General features: G+C 50.0%; 4 protein-coding genes and 1 long non-coding RNA gene across 6 annotated transcripts; 4 read left to right on the top strand and 1 right to left on the bottom strand.

Moving 5' to 3' along the window:
- The first annotated feature begins 15 nt into the window (after positions 1-15).
- On the top strand, positions 16-562 carry LOC118506633. The gene is made up of 2 exons (XR_004905525.1): positions 16-171; positions 240-562. It is a non-coding gene; the product is annotated as an uncharacterized LOC118506633 (long non-coding RNA).
- LOC118506629 (arrestin domain-containing protein 2-like) lies at positions 453-3408 on the bottom strand. Of its 2 annotated transcripts, none has more exons than XM_036044000.1 (3): positions 3195-3408; positions 1998-2141; positions 453-1922 (listed from the first exon to the last, which is right to left on the bottom strand). In XM_036044000.1, exons 1-3 carry the CDS (start codon positions 3235-3237, stop codon positions 913-915), a joined length of 1197 nt encoding a protein of 398 aa, XP_035899893.1. In that variant the 5' UTR covers positions 3238-3408; the 3' UTR covers positions 453-912. The 2 variants fall into 2 exon arrangements, with proteins under 2 accessions (XP_035899893.1, XP_035899892.1); XM_036043999.1 differs by lacking the exon at positions 3195-3408 and adding an exon at positions 2412-3163.
- Positions 3409-3632: 224 nt separating this feature from the next.
- Positions 3633-5391, top strand: LOC118506630 (arrestin domain-containing protein 3-like). The gene is made up of 3 exons (XM_036044001.1): positions 3633-3982; positions 4064-5032; positions 5123-5391. The coding sequence occupies exons 1-3, from the start codon at positions 3862-3864 to the stop codon at positions 5242-5244; spliced, it is 1212 nt and encodes a 403-aa protein (XP_035899894.1). The 5' UTR covers positions 3633-3861; the 3' UTR covers positions 5245-5391.
- A 656-nt stretch (positions 5392-6047) lies between these two features.
- Positions 6048-8392, top strand: LOC118506631 (arrestin domain-containing protein 3-like). Its single transcript, XM_036044002.1, has 3 exons — positions 6048-6602; positions 6671-7552; positions 7627-8392. The coding sequence occupies exons 1-3, from the start codon at positions 6485-6487 to the stop codon at positions 7803-7805; spliced, it is 1179 nt and encodes a 392-aa protein (XP_035899895.1). The 5' UTR covers positions 6048-6484; the 3' UTR covers positions 7806-8392.
- Positions 8393-9215: 823 nt separating this feature from the next.
- On the top strand, positions 9216-14168 carry LOC118506628 (arrestin domain-containing protein 3-like). Its single transcript, XM_036043998.1, has 3 exons — positions 9216-9723; positions 11384-12388; positions 12473-14168. The coding sequence occupies exons 1-3, from the start codon at positions 9609-9611 to the stop codon at positions 12628-12630; spliced, it is 1278 nt and encodes a 425-aa protein (XP_035899891.1). The 5' UTR covers positions 9216-9608; the 3' UTR covers positions 12631-14168.
- The last annotated feature ends 11 nt before the right edge of the window (positions 14169-14179 follow it).

Here is a 14179-nt window from a genome sequence, read left to right as displayed (position 1 = left end):
GGAAACTAGCATTTGTCGGCAATATAAGAGCCTGTGTACCGGGTAGCGAAGGTATAATCAGTTCCGAGTGATTCCTCCGCCAAGTTGTTGGTGAGTTATAAGTAATTGTTCCAAAAGGGGAATACAAACCAAAACTCCAATTCAAGATGCCTTGCAAAACTTGTCTGGCCGGTGAGTAAACCTATCAACTGCGTTAACCCGATGCTGATTTACTCACAAGATCGCTTCCGTTTCTGTAGATTGCAAATGCACCACCTCAAACTGTGGCACCGGATGTGGCTGCGAGTCGCGCTGTAGCTGCCCGTGTAAGGATGGCGCTAAGCAAGGCTGCTGCAAATAGTTCAACGTTTAAACCTAACCCCCGGGAAATAGTCGGAGCTTTCCTATCCTCTGTTGACTGCCGATTCGGATGATGGACACATGGAGCAAGCAAGAGCCGATGGGCTGGGGCATAACATATTAAGTACACTTTTCATTCCCATCCTCCTTTCTAACTTATAAACATTGGAAACATTGTAAAAAAAAGAGCTTCGAAATACATACTATCATCAAATGTGGTAAATGCCGGTACCTTAAGGCAGAGAGCTCAACGTTGGCTGGTCAGTGGTAGCGGTTTGCCCGGAGGAACTGGCTATGATCGAACCATTTCTAGGCTACATACAAGATGTCTCGTCTCTTTTCAAGTTGAAGTAGAAGCTTCGAAGACATTGATGGAGGGAAGTATTTCAATTTTCAAACAGTTTCGCCTCTCATCCTGACCAGAGTTCAGAGAAATGGTTCAAACTTGACCAGCTCATCCTGAAAACCTGGAGAGTAGTAGAACTGGTCCTGTAATGTGTAGTCGATGGAATAGTTGAAGCTAGTATTTCACTTCTGGAGCGTAGTGGTCGTACTTGGCAGCCGGAAGTCATGTCACTGTTTCGGTGGCAGTGGCAGCTGTGGCAACCTTGCATCCGGTGGCAGCGGTGGCCACTGGATGTCGTTAAAGTTGTACGATGGGTACAGCGGGACGTACGGTTTTGTGCTGCCGATCGCATGTGTATCCGTGTCGTCGGTTATCACCACGGCCGCTGCATTCATCGCTTCCTCGTACGTTGGCGGAGGCAGATACTCCGGCGGCAGTGTGCTTTGGCGCATTACACCGCTGGCAGATGGCAGCTGTTCCGGCACGTTGCCGAAGTTGAATCCTCCTGCCTCTGCGCTGGCCCCATCAGCCGCCACAGTCGGGGGCGGAATGGCAACCGTTGCCGGTTGTTCCGGGATCAGCGGTGTCGTGCCGATGATCAGCGGTATCTCGAGCACCGGGTCCGATCCACAACCCTCGACCCGCACCGTCAAGTGCAGCCGATAGGCCACGGATATGAGATTCTGATCGCCGCACGTCGGAACCACGGTTGGCACTACAAGCCGCTGCACGTACTGACGCGTAGATTCACCCTCCACCCCATCGCCAATGTGTTTGACGACCGTGTGCACCTGTCGGCGGAATTTCGGTGACGGTGACTCCGCACGGTATATTACTTCCTGCTGTAGCTTCATATTAACGCCCTCGATCAGGCGGGTAGATCGATTGTCTAGATCGATCGTGAGCGGTATCGCCTGTCCGGGTACGTAACCGGTGCAGGGTACGGTTAATCGCACGAACAAAGGCTGCGTACGCCAAATGCCGCAGCAAAATACGCGCGCATCCTCCATCCGGCTGGGGATGCGGATGGACGGTGACTGGAGATTTAGATCGCGCGGCTGAACCACGGTGAAACCGACTTTGTGCGTAAGGTTAAACTTCCAGGGTCGATCCAGCACCACCTGGGCCGTGTATCGGCAGTGTCCGTACGTGCCTTCGAACGAGGTTGGCAAACTGGACGGTAGCTCGCAGGCGAACTGGTATATGTGTTCACCGGCCGGAAGATCAGCGGGATTTCCTGTCGCGCAGAGGCCAAAATAAAGGTGGTCAGTGTACCGTAGCTTGCACAACGTACGATCGATCTCCTACTTACCATTCTGTTGCGGTCGGAACAGTACCTTCTGCGATGAGAGATGGTCACGCCTGGCGCTATAGAAAACCGTGCGCCGTCGTTTGCCCTGGCCTCGTTTTTCGGACCATTCTACACTGGTGTATCCGATGATCCGGAGGGTGATTTCTGCGGATACAGTGAACGTGCACAGAACGTGCGAACACGAAACATTTCGATCAGTACTATGCGAGAAGGCCTAACAAATTTTACTCTAAAAACCATCATTCAAAGCTCCGTTTCAACACACACAACTTTACACAGTTTCGAAAGGCGTCGGTCGCCCTTGACGACGGGGAACGCGCGTTTGCAGAGCCTGCTGCAATCTGCGCATTCTGTTTTGTGAAGCACCACTACTGCTGTGGCTCTGGCCCCCCCTCGGCCACTGGATCTGCTCACCATTAAACCGTTTCGGCTCGGTCAGCTTGATCTGGACCTCGCCCGTCAGCAGTTGCCCGCTCAGGTACGATCCGTGGGTACTGTTGGTAAAGCGTATATCACAGTGCACTTTCATGCTGAGGCCACCGTGATGTTATGGAAGGGAAAGTACCTTCCGTCGTTCAATGCACGACACGCACGCTTTCTCACAAACGCGCCACTACTACACAGCAGCTGCTGCCGTATATGCCGCTGCTAGCCACTAAACTAAACCGGCTCGGAAAACCGATCGCACTGTGAAGCGGTCTGTGCTAGTATGCTTGGGGTGGGAGCATGATGTCATAGCGTGACCTTCGCCGGGCACACAACGCGCTACTCGGTGTGTTGGTGTTATTCGCATACCGCTTGATATCGTGCTGTGCGTATTGGTGGGGCCATTATCTGATTTCTCTCCGGGGCCGACCACAAGCCAATCCGTTTTCCATTGGCCACCGTTTCGGGGTTGTCCCTTCTCGGTGGTATGATGTGCACACTTGTGTTTCCTCGTACGCACACAAAAATGCTCTCTCGAGCGTAGCGATTAACGATGCTGCCTTGAAGAAGTTTGTTTCACTGTGCCGCGCTCGTGGGGAGCGAAATTTCGAGGCATTTTGTAAACAAAGTGAGACTTTCGGCAAAAAACCGCACTACTTTTATGTTCAAGTCTAGGTTTTTTTCGTTCGTTCAACCTACGGTTGTTTGGCATCCTGTGTTCATCGATAAGCGCGCTATGGCGCTCTGTATGGAGGTATGGAGACTGGTTACCTTCAATTTTGGTGTTTCCTGCACCATACTGCACACCTTGCATCTAGTAGTCCGTGTCGGCGAAGTTACGCATAGGGATCAATGTGTGCTTGGATAGCCGTCTGTTAAATATGCACTTCACGTGACTTTTCCTGAGATTTTTATGAAAATGCACCTCCACCAACAGATAGGCGTGATAAAGCATCACTAAGCGTAAGCAATCGTCATATTCCGTGAGTCATCCGGCATGGTTCTAATGACACATTCATCAGTACACATTTATCCGGCCAGCTGTAAACAAATGAACACACGCACTCTTCTGCACACGAAACCTGTTTGTCGCAATGTCCGGGCTGATTCGTGGATGCACACTACACGCAAACAACAACTGCTGCAGGGATTGTCGATAGAACCAAACAACACCCGCCCCCCGATTGATGGTGCCATTTTTCTTATCTTATCGTACATCCATTAACAATCGAAGGCAAACGGCACCGGAGCAATCTACACGCGAGCGATTGATAAAACTGGGTCGTCGTCGTAGCCCTTTCGATCGGGACGTCCAGTCCCGAGGGACTAGAACTAGACGATTCTGTCGCCCAGTATGATTACGATCGTGTAGGAGTTTGCATCGGAAGGCATCAGAACAAACGCCGAGTGAACGGATCGGTAAACTTAAATCACAATAATGCCAGAAGCGACCGAGTGCCAGATACGGTTTGATAACAATCCGTGTGGTGTTTACTTTCCTGGCCAAAGCTTGTCCGGATACGTGGAGCTACGTGTGCTGGAAGCGTTCAAAGTTAAAGGTATGTTCGCGCACCACTTCCATTGCATTTCCGCTCGTCCCGCGTGAGTCATCCAGCACACACTACCTATACTACGCGCAGGTGTCAGTCTACAAATCAAAGGATTCGCCGAGGTTAAGTGGTCGGAGAGCAGTGGCACGGGAAAATCCCGCCGAACCGTGCACTACCATGGGCGGCAGGACTATATCAACACGGTCACGTACCTGCAGGGTTCGCCGGAGGGCAATCCGTTCGATATTGCACCCGGCACGCACACGTACCGCTTCGGCTGCCAGCTGCCCCACAATCTGCCCACCTCGTTCGAGGGCCAGTACGGGCATGTGCGGTACACGGTGCGCGTCGTGCTGCACCGACCGTGGAAGGTCGATCCAACGTATAAGGTCGGCTTTACCGTGTTGCGCCACGTGAATCTTAACGAGAATGCGCTCTCGCTGGCCACGCCGTGTAAGCTCGAGCTGCAGAAGGTGTTCTGTTGCGGGCCGTGCGCCTCCGACCCACTGTTCATCTCGGCCCAGGTCCCGATCGGTGGGTTCGTGCCCGGCCAAACGATCGCCGTCCATATCGAGGCCTCGAACCGCAGCAAGAAGCGGGTGAACGAGTTCAGCACGAAGCTGATGAAGAACGTGTGCTACATCAGCCAGACACCGTACAGCCGGGTGAAGCTGGTGCCGGAAGTGGTGGCCGAAGTACGCTGCCAGGGTGTTGCCGCCGGCGAGCAAATTACCAGGGATCAGTTTTTGGCAATACCGGCCCTACCGTCCACTAGCACCCAGTGTCAGGTGCTGACGCTCGGGTACGAGGTGGAGGTGGAGGCCAAAATTCCCGGTCCAAACATTAATCCGCGCATTCGCATTCCGATAACGCTCGGCACGGTACCATTAGCGGCACATGCCATCCCCACGATTGGAACTTACGAACAGTTACAGGCGTATCCCGTACCGGCCATACCGGAACGGGGAGTGTCCGAACCAACAGCCCCGCCTCCTCCTCCCGTGCCGTACGATCAACTAAAACCAACTGCGGCGTCAACCGTACCCACGGATCAACTGCGTAAGGATATAGTGTCCAGTGCACCGTTACTGCGGAACGATTAATTTTACCATTTTGTTCTCCCGCTGTCTTGGTTTGGTTTTACCTTAGCGCCACCGACGTACGAGGAAGCCGTTGGATCGACACCGGCCAACATACTCGAGGAGGGTGAAGAAAATACGGGCAGTAACAACTTTACACCTCAGTACATGGTTTACCGGTTCAGCGAGTAGGAGCTCTTCACGGACGCGATTCCACTGACGATCAACATCACGTGTATAAAAGCTGCTGTTCTTTTCGTTCATATTTTAACAAGTACCATCACTTCACTTACTGGGGTAGTAATAAATGATACGTTTACCATACAACTGGGAAATATACGGATTGTTGTTCCGATAGCATGGCCTACTCTACTACAGGTATGCCACACAGGTGTTTTGGTGTAAGGCTTGCTCTGATGTCTATATTGTTGATGTTAAACGGATTCAGGATCTCGATCGATCAGTCGCTACAAATCCGCCGATAAAATCGATAAAAGCTGAAAAACTTGATGCTGTTCTCTAATATAAACTCTGGTTGCAAGCACGTGGCAATGGATGTTGGTGCACTGCTTTTGGTGAAACAGGTTTCTCTAGCGTCCTTTATCGCCTTGTGAAGGCTTTAGGTTGGGGAATTTTGCTTAAGATATTCGATAATGGCACGGAATTTCTATGCCTCAAATTTTCAAACTTTTATTTCTTGCTGCACTTTTTAGAATATACTTGAATCACTGCTATTGCTGGCAACACTGCCACCGCCAGGACATTCCTTCCACGCGCTTCACAACGAAACAATGCGCTTCACAAACATGCAGAGAGAGTCTCCTCCGTATTAAGGAATGAATTTTCCGGGATATCGTGAGAGCATAAGCTGCCTCTCTCTCTCTCTCACACTCGCTCCCCATTTTCCATGAAATAAGCAAACAAACACTCCGTCGCTTCCGTCTCCTGTGGGGCAGTGGGCACCAACACATTCGCAATCTGCGACGCCCCAAAAAAGCGAAAACATCCTTGTACGATTTACGTCAAACGCAAAGGATACGGCTCACATTTTCACAGGCGGCGCGGCGTCCCAAGGACAGTGTAGAGCACCAGCAGCATGTTCCAAGTGTTTTAGCCTGCACGGTGCGTTTGATTACGCACAAGTAAGAGGTGGTTCCGCGTACTGAAAGCCCGCGTGTAGTTTGGTGTTGTTGGAACAGTTCCTACATCCTTTGCAAACGGTCAAAAACGGAGAAACAGCGATTTGGATACGGCAATCGATACAGGCGCAATGCCGTTCTAGTGCGGGGTGCGACCCTTTTTTTGTTTGTTTGCTGCTGTGAAGGAATTTCGACCCCGGGACCAGCTTTGGAGGCGTTCAATAATGTTCGGTAATCGATTTTAACGAAGGGGCTAACTTAAGAAAGAGCACACATTGGGAGAACAAGAAAAAATGCCCGACCCTGAGTGCCACATACGATTCGATAACAACCCGTACGGAGTGTATCTTGCCGGCCAAACGCTAGCCGGTCAGGTCGAGCTCCGCCTTACCGAGATTCTTAGCGTAATTGGTGAGTAAACGCACTTCGGCTGCTCATTGTTCAGTCCAATAACACCATCATTTTTTTCCTGCGCCAAGGTATAAGCTTGCGGCTGGATGGACTCACCGAGATAGAATGGTCCGAATTCATCGAATCGGCCACCGGGCAGCCGGGTGGGCGGAAGACGACGCGCTACCACGGCCAGCAAACGCTGCTCAACTCTACCAGCTTCCTGTGCGGCTCCACCGTAGGGCCCGTGCGGGACCTTGCCATCGGAACACATACGTATCACTTCTCCTGCGAACTGCCTGCCCACCTACCGACCTCGTTCGAGGGTTACCATGCGCGCATCCGCTACACAGCCAAGGTGTCCCTGCACCGGACGAAGGCTCGCACCGATCCAATCGGACAGACCAGCTTCACCGTGCTGCGGCACCTGAACCTGAACGAGCACGGTGAGGTGCTCGTACTACCGACCAAGAGCGAACTGACGAAGGTGTTCTGCTGCGGACCGTGCTCCTCCGAACCTCTATACATATCGGCCCAGATAGCCCGGACCGGGTACATACCGGGCCAAACGATTGTGATGAAGATAGACGCCGTCAACCGGAGCCGTACGACGGTGACCGAATTCCGGGTGAAGTTGGTGCAGAAGCTTTGCTACACCAGCCAGCAGCCCACGGTGGAAACGCGCTCGGACGCGCTGGTGGTGGCCGAATCGCGCTGTTCCGGCGTTACCTCCGGTGAGGTGGTCAAGCACCAGCAGAACCTACTCATCCCGGCCCTGCCACCGACCTACACGGATGGATCGCCCGTCTTCAGCATAACGTACGAGCTGGAGATAGAGGCACGAGTGACGGGGCCAAACATTAGCCCAAGGCTTGCCATGCCCATCACGATCGGTACGATCGCGCTCGAAACGTCCGTTCCGCTGAGGGATAAGCTGAAACCACTGGCTAAACCACCGTGGGATCCGTTCAGTAAGTAGTGTTCATCCGTGCCAATGAGCAAAAGCAACCCTGATCGTTGTCCAATAAAGCTATGCTTATCGTAGGTTCGCAGCACTACACGGACATCATCGGTACGCGAATACCGGTCGGCAACATTGCTCGCCGATCGCAGGCCGGTATGGAGCAGCAGGAGCTGCCGAACAACAATTCGAACAACGTGCGTCTTCACTACATTGTGCACCGGAAAGCGGACTTTCCACGACCCGAGCCGGACGAGAGCTGAAGAGGCGTGCGAGCCTCGGAGAAGTTGTTGTTGATTTCAAGTTGCTTGCTATTTACACTGAATTAGGGGTATCGATCGAACGGTTTTTGCGATTTAGTTTTTGAAATTTTAAAACAAGTACAAAGCCAGAACTAACAAACAAAAAAAAGCGCACATGACATGCCATGCCAATTGCACACTGCCTCTCGCCGCTTTTGGCATGCCTAAATATGCTTACAACTAACTAACTAACCTACCGACAAGGAAAGGATATACAAAACCACTCACGCACGCACGCATAATCAGCTGTATTGCTTGCCGTCGTATGTGATGCACCAATCTCAGCCTCTAAGTGTACATGTGCTTTTTTGCCCCAGGTGTGTCCAGGTTTTGTAAAACAAACACACATTCAATTACAAAACGCGCTGCCGGGTTTTTCGGGTTTAAAGGTGTGAACAAACAAACAAACGAATATGTGCGCCTACATTATTGTCAAACGAACCTCAGCGAAAGCGAAAAACCTCCGCTAAACTACTACCTCAAGTGCCATTGAGATTTGTTGCAAAATATACATACTTACGTCGAACAGTGCTGCTGCTACTAACTAATAGCTGGCCAATCGTTTCCGTTTGGTAGGTCCTTTAGCGGGTGTTATCCGAACTTGGCAAGGAGAGAGAGTCTCGGCTAGTCTTGACCGTTGCTATCACCCAGAGAGATGGGCTAGGGGGAAGTAGGTGAAAAATTCGGAGATCAGCCTGCTTTACTTACTTCAGGCAGAACTTGGGATGAAGATCCAGAATCCTTAGGTAATAAGCCGTCGAGCTCGTGGCGGAATATGTTCTGAGAATGTCACCAGACGACCCTAGTGCAGTGGCGGCAGGAGAAAGACCAGAATATTGGATTGCCAGTTGACACCACTAGACCGCGGTACGGTAGTAGTGCCTGATAAGTAAGAAGGTAAGTACCACCGTAGAGATGAAAGTATAAATTTCATCCTCCTTCTGACCTCCTTCATTAAATTTTAAACGTAACCAGATGATCAATCTTGCCTTGGGGGAGACGGTCTGGACGAGATTCGACACCCGGTCCTGTCGTTTGAAAATGTGCCACAACTTCCCCGTCCAATGTACATGTCTTCATTGATAAAACACTTCATGCATTGCGATACTTACATTGCAATTTCAAATCGCAACCGATCAAAAATGTAGTAAAAAAGCATAATAAAGCAATGCAATTTCCCAAGGCTAATAATTTAAAATACGACCTTTCTGGCAACATTGGACAGGTTGCTTGGTGACTACACTCACACTCACCCACAGTTCGCAACCAAAAGCATACCACACGCACACACTCTCTTTCACTCATTTCGCTCTCCTTTCGGTGCACCACGGCGAGAGAGAAATCTGTCAATAAAACACACACACACAGCCAAACACGACAGTCACGCAACCGGCGACGACTCGCGAACTCTTCTTGTTTGTCGCTGCACAGCAGTACACAGACCGCTGCTGCTCGCTCGAATCGAAAACTGGTTCCGTGGTGTCCGTGGCGTACGTTTTGCGCTTCCACACCGTTTCCGAATCAAAACCCGGCGTTCTGCATCGATCTCACCGTCTTCAGCTTGTACTCGGAAACGTGGCAACAAATACACCGATTTCTCCCGGGTCGTCGTATCGAGAAGTGCGGTGGTGCTAGCTAGTTTGTGGCTGCCAAGTGTCCGATTTTGGCAATTGCGTGTGTAGGCGGCGGCGGACCAAATCTCGACTCACGTTCCGTGGACGGAAAAGTGCATCCGAACAGTAAAGCCGAAGGCAGAAAGCGAAGATGGGGCTGAAGGAATGTACGATCGAGTTGGATAATCCGTACAATACGTATTATGCCGGCCAGACGGTGAATGGTCGTGTGACGTTTACGTTCGATTCGGCGAAGAAAATACGGGGTAAGTAGTTGGACACGGCGCTATACCTTTGTTGGACCACAGCATATGGCAGTAGTTTGGGAGTAGCTGGAGTATGAATACAAGCGGGGAAAGCACACACACACACACGTCCCGATAGTTGTGCCACCATGAATTATGTGATAACCCGGTCGTTGGAGGGCACCCATTAATGGGCTCTACTAATTTCGATGACATCATCTGTCAAAAAACCGACGTCGCCAGGCGCAGTTGTGGAATGGGGGAGAACAAATCCATCAACATCATCAGCATGCACAGCGTTGGCGGCGGCGGCGGCGGCGGCCGGCGCACACATTCCACGGTGTGGCGACATTTTTTGGCAAGCAAGTAGGCAAGCAATAGCTGTTCACACATCACCCTGACAACGGCGCCGACGATGGCTTAATCATGCTTAACCTGCAGTGCAGTGTACACATACAACTTCCCTGTTCCGATGCCGTATTACTTCACTGCAATGGAATGTGCGCTTACCGTGTGCGAATGATAGTTTCTACTTGAACTGATTGCCCTTTTGTGAACCGAATCATCCAAAAATACTATCCCCCCTCCGGAGCAACAAAAAAAAAAAACGGTATGCTGGAAGCGAGAAGCATTTTTATGGTGGTTGTGTTGTGCTCCATTCTTTCGCATTCTATCGGGAAGCGAACCAGGCGCACCCCAAACACGCAGCAGCAGCAGCACCTAACGCATCCGTGTGCGTGTCGCCTATACCAACCGGGTCAAGAAGCTTCGGGGGATCGACGCGTGAGCATGTTTATTTTTATATGCGCCTGTGGTGCCTTTTGCCCGAGTGTACGAATGCTTCCCGTTGGTTCTGCCTGTCGAATTTCGAACGTGTTTCACACATGCTGCTGAGGCATATTTTCGAACCTTTCAGCTAATCTAAATACGACCACTTACCACGGATACACAGTGAAAGTTTTTAAATTTTGCTCGGGCAAAAAGGAAACTAAGCATAACCAGCTTTGTGTAGTGCGAAAACAGGGACAGGGTCGGTATCTGGTCTATTTCCATTCCAATTATGACTGGCGATTCCATATGGAACGCCGCCACACGCAGTATTATGTGTCGCCGCATGCTTGAAGTTGCTATGCCAACAGCATGGTTACGACCATCTTCAGCTTTAGCAAGAACTTATTTAACTGCAAATAAAAAAAGCAATTCCTTTAACAACAGTTAAATTGTTTACGCTCAAAAGTAGCTCCGGGTCTTCTGACCGAATGTGGGGAGCACAAATAAGTTCGCGACGCCTAGATGTCAGTTGTGACTACAAACTTAAAATAAACCAAATAGTTTGTGTCAATCGTTGGAGATGGTCGTTAAGATTTAAAATCCTCTGCGTATACAGTTTCTTTTACATGAGAATGTGGCCACCTTACGATAGCGATTGAATCAGGCAATCTTTGGATACCCCGGTCCGGCCACATCCTCGACAACAATGGCCAGAAGATCATGTTTTATCATTTAGTGCGAGACCAACCGGCTGTGGTTTATTATGACCCGATATAACCAAACGAAGAGATCCCAGGAAATCCGTCTACCGCCAAGAATGCCCCAAAAATGACAAATTTCAACTTCATACGTTTTGAAATAGTTTCTACTCTAACTAATTCTATTCCTTATTTCACGCTTCTCGTCGCAGGCATTGTAATCAAGTTTGCCGGTGAAGCCGAAACCAAGTGGAGCGAAACGGAAACGAAGACCGACCAAAACGGCAAACAGTACGAATCGACCACGAATCTAACCGGCCAGGAGGAATACTTCCAGATACAGTACTACCTGCTCGGTGGTAAGAATGCGGCCGAAACGGAACTGCCCGCCGGACAGCACTGCTACCCTTTCACCTGTGCCCTGCCGCCCACGCTACCGTCCTCGTTCGAAGGCGAGTGGGGCTTTGTGCGGTACACGGTCAAGGTGACGCTCGATCGGCCGTGGAAGTTCGATCAGGACATCAAGATGGCATTCACCGTTATTTCGCCCGTCGATCTAAACTTGAACCCACGCGTCAAGGACCCGTTTAAGCTGGAGCTGGAGAAAACGTTCTGCTGCTTCTGTTGCGCATCCGGTCCGTTGAACGTGATCGTGCACGTACCCGTAACCGGGTTCGTTTCGGGCCAGTCCGTCCCGGTGACGGTCGAGTGCGACAACGCCAGCAATGTGGGCGTGAACAAGATCACGATCAATCTGCGCAAGCTGCTTGCGTTCCACGTGCACACGCCGAGGCGCGAGACGAAGCGCAAGAAGGAGTATGTGACCAGCATTTCGATGGGTCCGGTCGAGGCGGGCAACAGCCAAACGTGGCAGCAGTTCCTGCAGATACCGCCCCTGCCACCGTCCAACCTCGTAAACTGTGGCATCATTGATGTGGATTACGATATTAAGGTGGCGGCCGAAGTGTCCGGCATGCATTCCAACCTGGACGGCAACATACCGATCGTGCTCGGTACGGTACCGCTCGAATCGTTTCAGCCACCGCCACCGTACACGGACAACCCGGCAATCCAGGCGGGTGGCGATATTATCGCGACCGAGACGGATCCTTCCATGCTGCCGACGCAACCGGTCAGCCCGGCCAGCCCACCCAGTAATGGGGCGGGCGGTGCGCTCGGATGGAACGTCGGTGATAACAAAGCTTATCCGAATATACGTAAGTCGGGAAAGAAGGCTGGCCAATTTGTCCAAGGGGTGTACGTGTGTGTGTTAATGATTCGGTTTTCTCTGTTCATTTTAGCTCCACCGACGTTCGCCGAAACGGCATACAAGGCACCGACTATTTCCGGCAAAAATGATTCCGAGTTTACGCGCATCGTTGGCGGTGCGGAATATGCTCCCCGGTATCCGACGTACGCGTTCACGCCATCTGCACCGCCGCCACCACCCACCTATTGATAAGGTATCCGTTCAAGAATCCTTTCTCCTTAACCTTAACCTTTCTCGATTCTCGAATAGTCCGCTTACATCCTCCCAAACACTTGCATAGACGAGGTGTTAGTCATGGAACATTTTTCACCGACGGCGTCTGAGTTTACTGAAACTTGAAACAATTCTCTATACAGAACAGAAAGAGGCGGGCAAGGAATTTAACGAATAATGTCACAGACGCACAAGAAAGCGTCATTTTATGCTATCATCTTCATCTTGCGTTTCGCTTCTTTGTTAGACTGTCGTCTTATAGTCAATTGTAGCCACAACCATAAGCGACACTATATAACTATCTGAAACTACGGCTAGCGAGCCGTAGACTATAAAACAGTGCGTTAGCACTTTCTAGCTTGGTGCATAAGCTTTTGCACCTCTTTCTATCTTAAGTCGGTGCAATCCAATCATCGTTCGTTTCGTTTGATTTTGTATAGTATTCTGCGCAACAGCAACAGAAAAGCACGCATGCCTATTTTAAATGGAAAATCACATCACATAAACTGGTGCTGCTTAGCAGCTCCGCTAGTCCCATTTCTTTAGAGCGTTCAACGTTCTCAACAACGGTGTACATTGTAAAAGTTTCCATCCGACACACACACACACAAACGTAGAATGTATTAGAATGAAGTTGCCAAAATACGAACGAGTCCTTTCACTATGTATTGTCCCACATGTATGATCTGTCAGTATACAATGCTGACTACTTACTGATATTGTAACAGAAACGAAAGAGATAGAAAAAAGAAACAAAACCGTACGCAGCAGCAGCAACAGTGCCTACAAGTTTTATATTAGCTCTACGTGTGATTTGTACGCACAGGGAAAAGGACAAGGGGAGAGAAGCGATAACAAATAACCTCAAATGTAAACGTACAGGACTGCAGAGAGCACACAGGAGGTCTCTTCTGACGGGCGAGGATGGCCGTCTAGATGCACTCGAATATATATATACCAGACACAATACACCTATTACTACAAACCGGTCTCCGGAAGACCGATATTTGAGACGAGGTTAGTTTCGTGTGACTTGTTTTGTGACAGTGGCATTATTATCTTCCACCTATATAAAGCTACATTTAATGCGCCAACAGTTAGTCTTCAAATAATGCAAAGCATTAAACCCCTTTTCAACCACTAGCTTTCTACCAATCACACTCTAAAAGCTTGTCGAGGTTTATAAACAAAATTTGTGCTGCGTTCGAAGTTTCAAACACAACTACTACTACTACTACCAGTACTACACACATTCATATTTGAATTAAATAAAATTTTACGGGTGCACACAAAACTAGAATGGTTTGTGCGTTGCGCGATAAGTGAGTGTCGCATTTTGCACGAGACTTTTGGAGAAATAGGAAGCAAAACAAAAGCTGGTGACTTACTACGGCTGCAAATATAATGCTCATCCTTTGCGCCCTTATTCAAACGAACAAACACACTCTATAATGTAACGATGTATCCAGTGTAATAAAGTGATGCAAAATGTGTGAATGTACCACTACTTTGAATTACTGTACTT

Source organism: Anopheles stephensi, chromosome 2 (assembly GCF_013141755.1).
Source record: "Anopheles stephensi strain Indian chromosome 2, UCI_ANSTEP_V1.0, whole genome shotgun sequence".
NCBI classification, from domain to species: Eukaryota; Metazoa; Arthropoda; class Insecta; order Diptera; family Culicidae; genus Anopheles; species Anopheles stephensi.
The sequence above is the reverse complement of the archived record's forward strand: the minus strand, read 5'-3'. Positions and strand labels throughout refer to the sequence as shown.

Bases quoted from the DNA above. Each gene is read 5' to 3' on its own strand.
- LOC118506629 (XM_036043999.1), bottom strand. From the start codon at position 2,526: ATGAAAGTGCACTGTGATATACGCTTTACCAACAGTACCCACGGATCG. The intron at 2,142-2,411 runs GTGAGCAGATCC...CTGTATCCGCAG, and splicing joins CGAGCCGAAACGGTTTAATG to AAATCACCCTCCGGATCATC. The intron at 1,923-1,997 runs GTAAGTAGGAGA...TCTGCGCGACAG, and splicing joins GTTCCGACCGCAACAGAATG to GAAATCCCGCTGATCTTCCG.
- LOC118506630 (XM_036044001.1), top strand. From the start codon at position 3,862: ATGCCAGAAGCGACCGAGTGCCAGATACGGTTTGATAACAATCCGTGT. The intron at 3,983-4,063 runs GTATGTTCGCGC...TACTACGCGCAG, and splicing joins GGAAGCGTTCAAAGTTAAAG to GTGTCAGTCTACAAATCAAA. The intron at 5,033-5,122 runs GTAAGGATATAG...GTTTTACCTTAG, and splicing joins CGTACCCACGGATCAACTGC to CGCCACCGACGTACGAGGAA.
- LOC118506631 (XM_036044002.1), top strand. From the start codon at position 6,485: ATGCCCGACCCTGAGTGCCACATACGATTCGATAACAACCCGTACGGA. The intron at 6,603-6,670 runs GTGAGTAAACGC...TCCTGCGCCAAG, and splicing joins CGAGATTCTTAGCGTAATTG to GTATAAGCTTGCGGCTGGAT. The intron at 7,553-7,626 runs GTAAGTAGTGTT...TGCTTATCGTAG, and splicing joins ACCACCGTGGGATCCGTTCA to GTTCGCAGCACTACACGGAC.
- LOC118506628 (XM_036043998.1), top strand. From the start codon at position 9,609: ATGGGGCTGAAGGAATGTACGATCGAGTTGGATAATCCGTACAATACG. The intron at 9,724-11,383 runs GTAAGTAGTTGG...TTCTCGTCGCAG, and splicing joins TTCGGCGAAGAAAATACGGG to GCATTGTAATCAAGTTTGCC. The intron at 12,389-12,472 runs GTAAGTCGGGAA...TGTTCATTTTAG, and splicing joins CAAAGCTTATCCGAATATAC to CTCCACCGACGTTCGCCGAA.